Here is a 14,280-nt window from a genome sequence, read left to right on the forward strand (position 1 = left end):
TCCCACACATAGAAGAGTGCTAAATTCATTAACTTGAGATGTCTGGTTTTTCTTTAATTAACAGTAATCATCAGCACTTCTAACCGCTGGGTTTTGTTTTTGTTTTCAAAACTCCTATATATCTGGCTCCTCCCTTTGGCTCTTTAGAGCAGTCCCAAGCCCTCAGCAAGTCGGCCGAATAAAACATAATTCTCAACTTTTAGGTTGTGCATTTTTTTTCAGTCAGTACAAGTAAAATTAATTAATATTAATTAATTTTAGAATATATATACCTTTCCAGAAGTCATCACCCTTGATTTTTTCCCTCCCTCACTCCATGTAGCTCATCATGTCATTAAATTTTGTTTGCACAGTTCCTAAATCTCTTCAGTCTTTCTGCTTCTCTCCAGACTCCTGCTGTTGCCCTGATTCATCTGCAGATGCCAAAGACCTCTTATCTGAAATCCCATCTTCCATTTTCTTTACAAAGGAGATCTGAGCCTGTCACTCCCTTGGATAAACTCCAGACTTGAGGTAAATTCTAACCTGCTGGCCTTTTCTGTCTTATCTCTCCTCACACTGAGAGGACATCCTGAACTACTTTCTGTCCCTGAGAAATGCCCTGCTTTCTTTCACTTTGAGGCCTTTCCACTTGTCCTTCCATTTCTCCCCTACTTCCTAGCTTTGCTAACTCCAAAGCTGAGACCTGAATGAGTGGGTGTCATCTTTTTTAGCAACAGCTCACAAGTTCGGATTGGCTGTCCTTCCCCCTTCCTGTATATCCTCATAACCCCTCTGCTTGCCTGTCTGGCTTCTCCACTAGACTGTAAGCTCAGTGGAGACAGGAGCACAACTGTTTCATTGGTGTACTCCCAATCCCTAGCATTTTGCCTGATACTTCATACTCACGCAGCATGCATTTTGAATGAATGAATAAATGGTTGAGTATAAATCTATCAGCACTATCAGAAAATAAAGCTCAAGTGAATTCATTAGTATATTGTGAATTACTGGTAGGTATGTCCAAGCCTTATTGGATAAATTGCTAAAATGTGGTATTGCTTTTTGCACCCTCCCACTCCTCCAGGCGCATACCCAGCAGTCGATATCCTTATCCATAGTGTGTGCCAGCCTCTTTTCCCCAGGCACCTTTTAGAGATTTAACTCCCACCCTCACTTAGTATGTTTTCAAGTCTTTGGAGAAAACTCATAGTAAGTTCATAAAAACTTAAGGAGTCAATAGCACTGCTTCTTAGCCTCACATTCCTCACTTGTAAAAGAATTGTGGAAATCAGTGTAAAAGTGCTTTTTAAACAGCCATACATCATATAAATGTAATTCAGAGAAAACTTGAAATAAGTGTTTCTAGTAAATAACCATGAATGCTGAAGAAGTCTACCTTATTGGTGATTTTGACAGTTTGGTCTAGTTATTTCCTTTTCTATTTTATTCCAACAGACATCAGTTAAATATGTCTTCATAGATAGGGGGGCAGAGTCATTACATTTTGCATTGCCGTCCCATTTTTTAACTGGACTTGGGGACTAAAATTGAACTGAGATATGGTCAAGATAACGTAAGTGCAAATTCCCCCAATTTATAGCTCTGCATGTTGAGTTGTCTACTTCCAAAGTATTTGAGGCACCTTTAATGGAGACACAGATCTTGGTTAAAATCAGGATAGTCAAATCAAAATAGGGATAAAAGAATAAGCCATATTCTGAAGTCATGGCAGTAATTGTAATTTAAAAAAAGAATAGTTGCTACAACTGACTATTAAATTTAGCTCCAAGCTTCCTGGGAATTAAGATAAAGCCTGAATATGATGAGTTAGCTCTCAAGCTGAGCGTATGCATTTGTCAGGAGAAACAAAACTTTTTTCTAGCCCTGAACTCAAACAGTAAATTAGAGATATTGAATAATGATAATGAAATAGTTTATGAAATATGCAAGAAAAAATGTAGATGGCCATTTTGCTACCCAAAAAATGGGGTTCGCCTCTTGGTGGGTGTCGAGCCAAAAGACACAACCAAGCCAAAGATCAGGAGAAGGAAGGATTTATTACTTGCAGCAAGTAAGGAGCACACTGGGGATCTTTCCCAAAGAAGTGTGTCTCCCCAAACAGCAAAACTGGGGAAGTTTTAAGCTAAGGGTACATGCATATTTATGTAGGCGCTTGAGCAGAGGAGAATTCAGCATAGAATTGAGGCAAAGGTTGACAGAGTCCAAGCTTTAGTTGATTGAAGTCACAAGGGTCAGAAAAGGTCAACATCATCACCCCTTAGGTTCCAGCTGATCTGGTGGTTGAGGCTTCAGGCTAATCTTTACCATTGAAACAGAGCTGGGAGTCTTTATTACTGATATATTATCTTTGCTATTGTCACTTCTCTTGCCCAGCAACAGTCCTACATTATTTTCTTCCCTTAAGACTATTAATTACTAAGGCCTGTTCAAGGACAAGCATTGTGTCTAGGCTTAGATGACAAAATAGCTTAGGCCAGAAACAGATTTTCTTATGTCAATGAAGCCATGCCTGGTTCTCTTTCTCTGGGGACCCCCTATCCTATCTGCTTACAATTTCTTGTATTAAAAAAGCTTAATTTACACCAAGGATGTGAGTAGGATATGCCTCTGTGATGGCATTTCTGCATGGAGCTGAAGTAATATAATTGTATTTGACAAATTTGATTCAGGATAAAACCAAAAGAGTCTATCTAATGGTGAGTCACTCTATCAGTTTCAACTGTTGTCTCAACCTGAGTTTTAATAGGTGATGGACAAGACATTTCAAAATGAAGAAAAATTCTGTGGAGTAATAGGAAAATATATATGTCTGTTTTAAATGGACAAAGGTGACATTTTACCATAAAAATTAAATACTTGTATTATTTGAAGGCCCATTTTTCAGAGGTGAGCTGCAAAAACATCTTCAGTCAGGTCCCAACTTTTGTCTTTTCAGTGTTGATTTCCAAGAGCTTTATTCACGATAGACATTAAAGAATAAGTAGGAATGGCTAACACTTACATAGCACTTACTGTGCAGGCACAATCCTCAAAATAACCCATGACGTATTATTATCCCCATTAGACATGGAGATAAATCTTAGATGTGAATGATTACGGAAATTAACCTTCTGGTTTTAACTTGTAAACCTTTCAGAAATTGTTTAATTAATATAAAATAGCAAATGTTTGTAAGTTCCACTTTTAAAATTATTTCATTCATTGAACAGATATTTGGTTCAGCACCTTCTTGCTGCTGCAAAAACAACAAAGAACAAAACAAAGACCCTGCCCTCCAGAAGTTTACATTTTAATGGGGGAGACAAATGAGCAAGTAAAAACTGAGCAGGGAGATGTTACTGTTATTACGGGGTGATCAAAGAATGCCTTCAAAAACAACTTTTTAAAGACTTGGCGGGAGTGGGGTACAAATAAAACCAGCTCGCCAAAACAACCCCGAGATGGACAGCTTCTACTGTGAGTTATCGCCTGGGTCACTGCTCTCCCAGCTAGGGTTTTGTACATAGTTTCACGAAGTTCCCGCAACTATACAAATGGCATAATGTGCTTCAAAAAAAGACTCCTTTGTTTAGAAATGGAATCCTGCCTATGTCCTGCGCGGAGTTTTTCGTTAGCTGATCTGGACTCTTCCCCAGTCCTGGCTCCAAAGCGGGTTAGGGACCTCCCCTTCTCTTAGCCACCTCGTGGGCGGTGTCGTTGGCCTGATGGATGCGTACCAGTGGTGGTGGCGGGGTGGGGGGGGGAGGGCGGTGCCAAAGCTTCTACCCTAAAGTCTCCAGCTACCGCCGCCTCTTTATCAGAAGCTGCTAAGTCTCCCGGGCTGAAAGCCCGGAGGTGAGCCCCGACCCGCCCCTCCCGCCCCCGCTCCTGCCCCTCCCGCCCCCGCTCCTCCTCCTCCCGCCCCCTCCTCCTCCCGCCCCCTCCTCCTCCCGCCCCCCTCCTCCTCCCGCCCCCTCCTCCTCCCGCCCCCTCCTCCTCCCGCCCCCCTCCTCCTCCCGCGCCTCCTCCTCCGCCTCCGCCTCCTCCTCCGCCTCCTCCGCCTCCTCCGCCGCCGCGCCCCGCTCCGCCCCGCCCCCGCCTCCTCCGCCGCGCCCCGCCTCGCCCCCGCCTCCTCCGCCGCGCCCCGCCTCCAGCCCCTCGGCCTGCCCCGCCCTCGCCGCGCGCTCTTCTCCGTTGTCGATCTGAGCCCCCGCGTCCCCGCTAGGCCCCCGCGCAGGCTTCTGCGGTAGCCATGACGGCGGCCGTTTTCTTCGGCTGCGCCTTCGTTGCCTTCGGGCCTGCGCTCGCCCTCTACATCTTCACCATCGCCACCGAGCCGTTGCGCATCATCTTCCTCATCATCGGGTAAGGCGGTTGCGCCGGGAAACCCGGACCTGGGGCTCCCCTCCCCCGCCGGGGGTACCGGCGATACCTGGCGTCCTCACCAAACGGCTCGTCCTCGTTGGGCTTTGGAGCGGAGAACGGTTAGGAGGGGGGAGAGCGGAGACCCCACTCCCCTGGGACTCCTCGCCCTCCTCCGACGGTCGGCGAGAAAAGAACAAGAGCCCAGCGACCCCAGCGGGCGAGCTCTAGGGAAAGAGATAACATCGTGGGTCTCAGAAAACCCTGACGCTTGGCTCCCGAGTTTTGCCTAGGGTCCGTGGGTGGGCGTTAGTGAGTCATACATTAAAATTGTATTTTAAAAATTGTGGATAACTTCAAATATCTATCTTTTATTTTTTTGGAGGGGGAGGTCCCTAGTTTCCCTCAGATTCTGATAGGCATCTGTAATCCCCAGCGAGTTAAGAGCCCTTAAGCACCTGGGGATCAGGTGCTTTAAAACATACCGATGCCCAACACCTACCCCTCCCTGAATCAACTGAATAGGAATGTCTAGGGGGTGGAATTCGGACTTTTTAAGAGCGTCCCAGGTGATTCAGGTGTGCGGCCAAACGGTAGAAACCTGTGAAAACTCCGCAGCACCTGTAGTACGTATCCTTGCAGGAGCTTGATCAATACCGAACTCTGGTGGCGAATGAGATCATAATCCGTTTTCACCTGTCTGGCAGCTCTTATTGGAGCTCCCCTACGACCTTCTCCGCCACTGAGTCTCCAAGCACCAAGAGAAACAGCCAGGCGAGGCCAGGCTGTTTTTTTGAGCTTCTCACCTCTCACAACTGTATTGAAAATGCTGCATCACACGTGTCATTTAAAAAACAATAGAGATTTGGGCAAGAGGTCTGTAAAGCTTGTTATAATCATTAAAATCCACAGGAATGTTGTAAAAACCAGGCCTGGAAGACTGATGTAGATCAGAGCACAGGCTTTCAACCTCTGGATTTTAAACCAATCGCTCTGTTAATAGAGATGTAGACATTTTCCTGGAAAAGACATTTGCACATCAATGGGCAAAGCTTTAATTAGGAAGCTTAGCAAATAACCAAGTTTCCAGACAGACAGTCCTTGGCAATTAGTCTGCAGATGTACTTACAAACAGCAGGGTCACTGAAAAAAGTGATTTTTAAGAAAAATCTCAAATTCTTCTTGGCCTGCATGTTTATTTCACCAGGGAAACTGCACCATTGATTAGGACCAGTTGGTTAAGAGCATCGCTTCATGAACACTTTTTTTGTCAGGAAATCTCTTCCTTCTCAAGCAGGATTTTTTCTGCTTTTAAATCATTATTAGTCCTGTTCACTTGTAACTCCCCCCCCCCAATTTTCAGAGCTTTCTTCTGGCTGGTGTCTCTGCTGCTTTCTTCCTTCATTTGGTTCATGGCAGCAACCCTTACAGATAACAAAGATGAACCAAGACAGAGAGATCTGCTGATCTTTGGAGTGTTAATCTCAGTCCTTATCCAAGAAATGTTCCGGTTTGCATATTATAAACTTTTAAAGTAAGTTAAATGCTTTACCTTTTTTCCCAGTTTTATTTGAATTATGATTTAGTAGTTTGAAACATTAATGTATTATTGTATTTGAAGGTCCATGTCTTCCTACATAGTTCCAAGCCAAGGGATTGTACATTTCCAGCCTGAAAATATTGAGTATTTTAACTTGTGGACATTCATTCCTTCCTTCACTCGTTCAAAAAAATATGTCTTGAGAATTTGCTCAATGCCGTGCATACCCTAGGTACTGGGGATACATCATGATTAAAAGACAGCCTCATGGTGGTAATATTATAGTGGGAAGACATAGACAACAAATGAATAAACAAGAAAAGACATTGTATATTAAAAGATAGTAAGTGTCATGGAGAAAAATAAGCTAGAGAAATAGTCATTGGAACAAGAAGAACAAAAACTGTTACAGATCAGAATTTATATGCACTTCTCTTTTACATCACCTAAAATAGATAATTCTTATGGTGATTATGCCTGCCATTATTTTGACTGTATTAGGGAGGAACAGGGGTTCATTTTGTGATATGTCATTTGATTTCATGTCCAGAATAGAAAAATACATTAAAAAAAAGCCGTGGGCATGAGTTCCCTTTTTAGGCCAGAAAGTAGGTCATCTGTAGGATCCATCAGGATCTCACATGAAACCACTGTTTTGAAACACAGCTTGAACTTGGAACCATATTTTCTTTCAGGTAGTCATGAGATTGGCTTTGATTATGTAGTAAGGCTTAGTTAAGGTGATAGAGTGATAAATAGAGTGCTATGTCTTCTCATCTCTGCAAATGAGATAATTAAAGCACTTTATGAATTTCATGGATGCAACCAAGACAGAACCTCAATAACATCTCTTATAATAGGCTTCTGATAATTTGTTCTTGCCAATATGCCAGGCCTTCTGTATTTTTTACTTGTTGCTTTTAATAACAGATATTGAAATTTAATAACGAAGCAATGTAAATCACAAGTAGAAAACCAGGAAGCCGTTGCTTAGAAGCAAAAGTCATATCTGAGAAAAAGTTTAAAAACGAAATTTCCATTAGTTCCTGGAAATATTAAGGAACAACAAATAAAAATCAAACATAACATTTCAGGTTCCATGGGAATACAATACCCTTAACAGATGGACATTCAGCTGTGGTTGAATGTTTCTGGTATGCAGCAGTTACTACTATTCCAAAATTTAATTTTAACTGTAGAATATACTAAGGTAATAAAAATCTCCTTCTTTCTGACCTCTGCCTTGCACAGGCAAATGCAGTCTCTGTCACACAGTTGTCATCTTGTCTCTTTCAAGGCTAAACATTCCTCATTTCTTCAGCTGGCCCTCAGGAGAGATGGATGTGGCTTCCAAACCTTTTCCCATCTCTGTTCTTTTATGTCAGTGGACACCCCTTTTTGTTGGTGCCTGGGATTTACCTGTGCCTGGAACCCAGCACAGTACCCTGCTGTGGTCGAAGCAGTGCAGAGAGCAGGGTCCTTCCCACCCTTGACAGGGCACTGTTCTCTTAACTCAGCCTCGGGTTGCACTGGATTTTCCTGTCTCCAACATCACTGGCTCATGTTGGTTTTGCATTTACTAATTTCAGTAGTTTTTCATAGATCAGGATGTGACTTTAATAACCCCTTAGGACTTGAGGTTGTAAAACCTCACTTACCTGGAGTGACTAAATGGGTATCTGCTGTTCTTCACTATTGTGTTTCTTCACGGTTTCCACCTGAAAAGCAACCCTTTATTGGCACTAACCTAAGGTTCCAAAGGACTACAAGCTGAACATGGGTAGCCTTTTTTTTTTTTTTTTTTTTTTGACTACGGCTGTGTGTCTGGTGGGATCTTAGATCCCCCACCAGGGATTGAACCCGCGCCTTCGGCAGTGAAAGCACGGAGTCCTAACCACTGGACCACCTGGGAACTCCCCATGGGTGGCCTTTTTTTTTTTTTTTGGCTGCACCGAGAGGCATGTGGGATCTTAGTTCCCGACCAGGGGTGGAACCTGCGCCTCTTGGAGTCTTAACTACTGGACCTCCAGGGAAGTCCCAGAGTTGCCATTTTTAATAGGGCAGTGAGGGCATAGGGCCACATGCAGGAGGAATTATGGCTGTCATTCTGCAGGCTCTCATGCCAGGAAGTTCACAGAAGCCTCTTTGGCCTTCTGGGGAAACCATGTTTGCTTCTCTGAAAGGACATTTAGAGATCTGCAAACAAATAATAGGACAAACCTGTATTAACAGTTGCCTTTGTTTGCCTTTACAAAATGCATCTGCTACAAACCTTTGGAATATGGTCCAGTATTTTCCTAGCACATTTTAGAATATTGGATGTTATGTAGTTACATGTTAAAACAAGTTTGAGAATTATTATGATACTTTATTCATGACTAACATTTATATAGATATATTTAAGTTGCTCTCTTAGGCTTTACTACATTCAAATATAGGAACTTCAGTTTAATCAATATTTTAATTATCTCCACTGCCAAAGTAGGTTTTGAACTTTTAAGTTTAAAGTACTGCCTCAATCAAATTTTCGCTCTCTGAATTTGGTGCCAAGATTAAAAAGTGGAGAGCTTGCACCAGTTTTTTTACATATATGGAATTGAATCAAAGTATTTATCATTGTAGTCCAATATAAATTTATTTCATGGCTTAGGTCTTAGGACCAGTACTTCATCTTGAATGAATGAATTGTCACTTTCAGCCTAGCAAAGAGTTGCACTGTGAGAAATTGACATGTGGCCACATGTGATAGCCCTTTCTACGTTAATCAGAAGGAAAAAGAAAAATCCAAGTTATGGTCCTGCACATTGCCTAAAACATACATTAGAATTTTTTGGCTTGGATTGAAGCTTTTGTAATTTAGTTCAATTGTCTTATAATGCTGATACCATAAATATTTGGTAATTTGAGAAAATCATTTATAGAAAAAATAATAAGATAATCATTGCTATAATGTCTTAAAAGGCATAAGTCTATTTAAAAAATTTTCTAAAATGGTGTATTTACTTTATATGCATATTCCTTGGTACTTTCCCTCTCTTACACACACGTATAAAGTAAATCAGAACAAACAAGAAAGCTGGTATGATTTATCATTTGTTTTTCAAAGTTTATATTTAAAAAATTGAGCTTTTTCTTTTTTGTTCTTGGAAACAATAATAAATGCAAACAAAGAATTTTCCACTTCAGTAAAATGGTCAGATTAAAATCACCGTCACAAAAAAAAAAAATCACCGTCACTTACATCATCAGTTGTGTGATGTATCCGTCAGGAACACGGAAACTGATGGTGTTTTTTACTTTTTCACTTCCTAATGTTGGCCCTAGACCTTAAATTTATATCTTTAATATATTTGTGATAGCAGTACTTTGTTATACTAAATAGCAAAAATCTTTTATTCATTGCTGAGCAATTTATATAAAACAGAAATCCTCCAAAATTTATTGATTCTATTATACCATTATATCTGTTTGTTTATGGAAGTTATTGCTATTGTATAGGTCTCTAAGCATTCATTAGCCTTTAACAACATTCCTGTGACAGGTAAGTTTATTTAGGAAAATTGCACATTTCAGGTGGTTACTGCTCCAGAGAAAGAAGATGACAGTCACTTAAATTTTGGCTCATGTCCCTGCTACCAAATGATGCTTCCAAACGGAGAGCACTGAAATGGCAAATTGTTTCTTTTGAGTCTAGAAAAGAAAAAGACCTTTTTTTTTTTTTTTTTTTTTGGCTGCATCGGGGATCTTAGTTCCCCGACCAGGGATTGAATCTGTGCCCCCTGCATTGGAAGCATGGAGTCTTAACTGCTGGACCGCCAGGGAAGTCCCAAAGACCTTCTTATGTTTATTACTATTTTGGTTGAATTCTGTGTTGCCTTAATGTAGTCAATAGTTATATTTATGTCATGAGATAGGCTCACTGTAGTGAATATACATACCTTAAAATTTAATTAACACAATACCCAGAATATAATTTCCATGTCCCGGTTAATTTTCTACTCTTAGAGTTAATTGAACTCATTTTTGTTTCAGCACTTGTTGAAAAATTCTTGTAAAATGTTTGGTTCCTTTATTGCTTTAATAAATATACTTTAAATATAATTTAAATATCCTTTGCATCAGGATTGTTGTTGCAGACTTTCTAGCCAACAAGGGGTAGCAATAGTGACAAGAGCGGAGCCGACCTGCCACAGTCCTCACGCATTTGTGTGGGGTGCAGGGGCTCATAGTCAGTTGGCGAATTGTCCACGACAGAAGCATGGATATGATCACTCTGAAGATCATTTCTTATTGAGCAGTAGTCTAATGTTTCATTCAGGTATTCATTTATCTTCTTTTCTGAGGGTAGCATTTTATTCTCCCCTGATTACTTCTCCCCTGAGGCCTGACTGGGGTTATGAAACAAATAATGTTTTCGAATCAGAAGACCATTTGATTAGGTATCCATATGAGAGTCCACACTGTCAGTGTTGTAGGATTTAAGAGTAAGGAGAGATGGGATGAATAATTATCAATCACTGGTAAAGGTGGCTTCTTTGAGCAATTGTTGCATGAACTAGACTTTGAAGAGTGAGCACCACTTACGTTCTAATGAGTGGAAGGTAGAAGGGAGAGTGGCAGAATAAGTCTAATCCAGGCGGAAATACAACAAAGTACCAAAGAAGTGGAATAGAAGATACAGTACTTTGGGAAGAGGAAAAATGCAGAGTGGTAGATGCCATATGATGTTGAATTAAATACTTCCTAAGCTTAGTCATAAGTATTGCTTTGTTTTGTATTATTAAACTCAATCCCTGATGGCTTGTTTATTATATTCTTCTTATTTTTCCTCCTCTTTGTGAATGTCAGATAAAAGGCAAAAGTTGGTTGGAAATTTTGGTTGACTTTAGTTAATTGAAAACTTGCTGTGTTTGTTTAAATGGATTTTAGATTTAGAGTATAATGTGATCAAAAACCTCATTAAGTATCTGGCTTTTAAAATATCTTATGTGTTTTTCTGATATACTACTTAAAAAAAATTATCTGTGTGGTTTTATTTTAGAAAATCCAGTGAGGGTTTGAAGAGTATAAACCCAGGTGAGAAAGCACCCTCTATGCGATTGCTGGCTTATGGTAAGTTAGAACTGCATAGCGTCTTAAAGATAAAAGATCAGACTTGACATAAAAGCCATCTTTAACTTTTAAATCTTTGTAGGTTTCAAGTAGTATTTTACTACCTCATTGGCCTATTGGTGTACATTGTTTATTTTTCTAGCTTTCCAGGGCCCTTATGTAAAGGAAAGTGATTGCAGGTGACCCTTATCTGTGTGTCCATTAAATATTAACCAGATTTGACAGTTAGGTTTTTTAACATGTATACACTCTAGTTAACAATTTCTAAGTGATGTTATTGTTACCTTCTCTGGGTTGTTTCCATGACTTTGTCTGTACTGAGAGGACTCTTCATATTAATACAGTTAATACATCTTTGTATTTTTCTTTCAGAATTATGGTTTAAAGGTTGGATCCGGGTCCCTAAATTGAGTCACCCAGCTTGACCCAGGGATCCCTCTTTACAATACAGTCACCCCTCAAGCTCAGTTCCATCAAACTTAATTCTAAGATTCTGTTGTCATGAATTAAAGTCAGAGCTTCAGTATCGTCTCCTTCTGTCTCGCCTGTCCCTTTGGAGCCTTGCTGGATCTCTTTCTCTCCTTTTTCATTTCTCTGCTACATTTCACTGACCACTTCCTTTCCTCTTTTCTCCCCACTTCTCTCTCGGTTCATCATTTAGCCAAGTGCTTGCCTTTTCTGAGCCAGCTTTCTACTGCTTCTAACAGCATGTGCACCCTTTTTCCTTCAACAAAATAGTGTTCCTTAGCCCTTGGGAATTTGATTTGAAGAGAAATCACAGCTTGAGTAAGGTTTAACAGTGTTTTCCTTCCTCTTTAGTTTCTGGCTTGGGCTTTGGAATCATGAGTGGAGTATTTTCCTTTGTAAATACCCTGTCTGACTCCTTGGGACCGGGCACAGTGGGCATTCATGGAGACCCTCCCCAGTTCTTTCTGAATTCAGGTATGTGTCTGGTAGCTGTGAATGTTCAGATTTATGATCTAAATGATCATCCTTAGTGGAGTTCCCTGGCTTAGGAAATGAAGTGTATAGAAATTTATGTTATATCTTCTAAAGGCAAGATACTGTTAGACACTGTGATGGAAAGGACCTAGGAAAATAAAAATTACAGTTAGAGGGGGCTTCCCTGGTGGCGCAGTGGTTGAGAGTCCGCCTGCCGATGCAGGGGACATGGGTTCGTGCCCCGGTCCGGGAGGATCCCACATGCCGCGGAGCGGCTGGGCCTGTGAGCCATGGCCGCTGGGCCTGCGCGTCCGGAGCCTGTGCTCCGCAACGGGAGAGGCCACAACAGTGAGAGGCCCGCGTACCGAAAAAAAAAAAAAATTAGTTAGAGCATTGTAGAATTTTAGAGTGGAACTAAGCTTGCATAAAATTTATTTTTCTGTTACTATACTAACAGTGTTGCTGTATAGCTGATATATTGTAAGTGAATTTTTATAGGCTATATGCTTTTTTTGTTTTTGTTTTTATTAGTTTATATTTCTCTTCACTGTAGCCCTAATCTTTAGTTCATTTGTCATCTTGGCCTCTTTTGGGAATGGGAAGTATAATTTAATCTTGAAATTGAGAGGAGAGAAAATAGTTCTTATTTAATGTGAGGTAATGTCATATCTAAAAACATATATTTAAACATATATATATTTAATTTTAACTGTAACAATCCATCTTCCCTGTTCCTTAAGAACTGGGACTCCAGCAGGAACTTAAGTCCCTTGTTCCTCCTCACTCCTCCCCCACAGGTAACTGTTGCCCTGATTTTGTGTTATAAAGTCCCTGGGTTAACCAGGTCTGAAAGTTAGGTTTTTAACATGTATCGATGTTTTACTTTGAAAGTAAAACCTGAAAGTTTTACCTTCATGTGTGTATCTGAAAAAAAAAAAAAGAAAATTTAATATTCTTGCTTTTGAGCATTTAAAAATAAATTGTACTATATTTTTTAAAAAAAAGAAATTGAGAGGAAAAAAATAATAGATGAGTTGACCTTTATCCAAAGATGCAGGTAAAAGGACCAACCCATTTCAAACCGCTTTTCATCCACCAGATGAAAATTGTCCCCATGGTGCAGTGGTTACACATTTGAGAGTTGGTAATATACATAATTAATATAAGATCTCTCCTAAATTACACAAGAAGAATCTTTTAAAAAATAGTTTCTAAAAACCCCACTGTATTTTTTTGTCTTCACAAGTTGTGTCGTTGAAGTAAGTGACCCTATGCACAGATTCTTTTAATTAAATCATTATTAATTTATCATCTTATTAAGAATAAATAGAATCCTTTCCAAAAAAATTTATCATCTTTACTAAAGTAATTTCTGTCTTCAAGGAGCTTATCTTGTAGAGGGAATAAGACCAAAAAAGTGATTAAGCATTTCAATGCAGTTTAACATAATAGAAAAGATATAAGGAGGTATGACCAAATTAAAAAAACAAATTGCTGCAGTAAAAAATTGAGAGACATGCTGCATGTTATCGTGATCCCCAAACCCAGTGGACCCTTGTTCATCATTTCAGTTCAGACCTTGGTATCTCCTGTCTAGATTACTACCATTAACTCCCACCCGGTTAGCCTTTCCTCAACACATTTTTCATGGGAATCCATCCTGTATACAGCCCCCCAAATGACTCGTCCCTGTACAAAAATGTATAAGGGCTTTTCAAGGCCTGCAAGTTATTCAGGGCCGTTCATGTCCGGCTACAAGTTAGAGGACAGGAAAGTATGTCAGTGGAATGGGTCCTACTTATTTAGTTGCGCCCCCAACATAGCAAATTATCTTCCTTTTAAACATTCCATAATTAGAATATTTCTGACAGTCTTAAAAAATGAACATAATAATGAGTATTCGATTTTTAGAACAACTGTAATATTAATGCTAAAATCTGTTAGCATCCAATATAAGTTAATAAAACATAACCAGGAGGGGGTGTTACTGCAGCAGTTTTCTATATTTTCTTAAATCAGTCTATTAGACTGCTACGTAAGCTTTTTTTTTTTTGGTTTCTCAAGTCTCCTAGTGGAACTTACTTTTCTACCAGATTCTGTCACTAGATGGCGCTAATTCCCTTTTGTGAACTAGGCTGTTTTCATAAGATTGGCTTAAAATGATTCTTTTGGAAGAAAGTAAAAAATGTGCTAGCAATTTGGGGATTGTATTGTGATGTCTATAAATTCAAAGAAAATAAAGTGTTTTAATATCTTTAGCTAAGTTAGGACGGCAGGTTGACCATGCTGTGGATGTGTACCTATAGAGTCAAGAATAGCTGTTACTTTATCATGTGCTAGAG

The 14,280-nt window shown here is 40.0% G+C and overlaps 1 protein-coding gene across 2 annotated transcripts in view; it reads left to right on the forward strand.

The window, feature by feature from the left end:
- Positions 1 to 4,234: 4,234 nt before the first annotated feature.
- The window catches only part of APH1B (aph-1 homolog B, gamma-secretase subunit), a gene marked incomplete at both ends in the record, with an annotated part of 41,527 nt that continues 31,481 nt past the window's right edge, over positions 4,235 to 14,280 (forward strand). The window contains 4 exons of one of the 2 annotated variants that reach the window (XM_079699941.1): positions 4,235 to 4,347; positions 5,708 to 5,878; positions 10,926 to 10,996; positions 11,816 to 11,938. In XM_079699941.1, coding sequence (XP_079556067.1) covers positions 4,235 to 4,347; positions 5,708 to 5,878; positions 10,926 to 10,996; positions 11,816 to 11,938 — 478 coding nt within the window. The remainder of the gene's footprint in view (positions 4,348 to 5,707; positions 5,879 to 10,925; positions 10,997 to 11,815; positions 11,939 to 14,280) is intronic. The other variant, XM_079699942.1, reaches the window with a different exon arrangement.

Source organism: Hyperoodon ampullatus, assembly GCF_949752795.1.
Source record: "Hyperoodon ampullatus genome assembly, chromosome: 3".
NCBI classification, from domain to species: Eukaryota; Metazoa; Chordata; class Mammalia; order Artiodactyla; family Ziphiidae; genus Hyperoodon; species Hyperoodon ampullatus.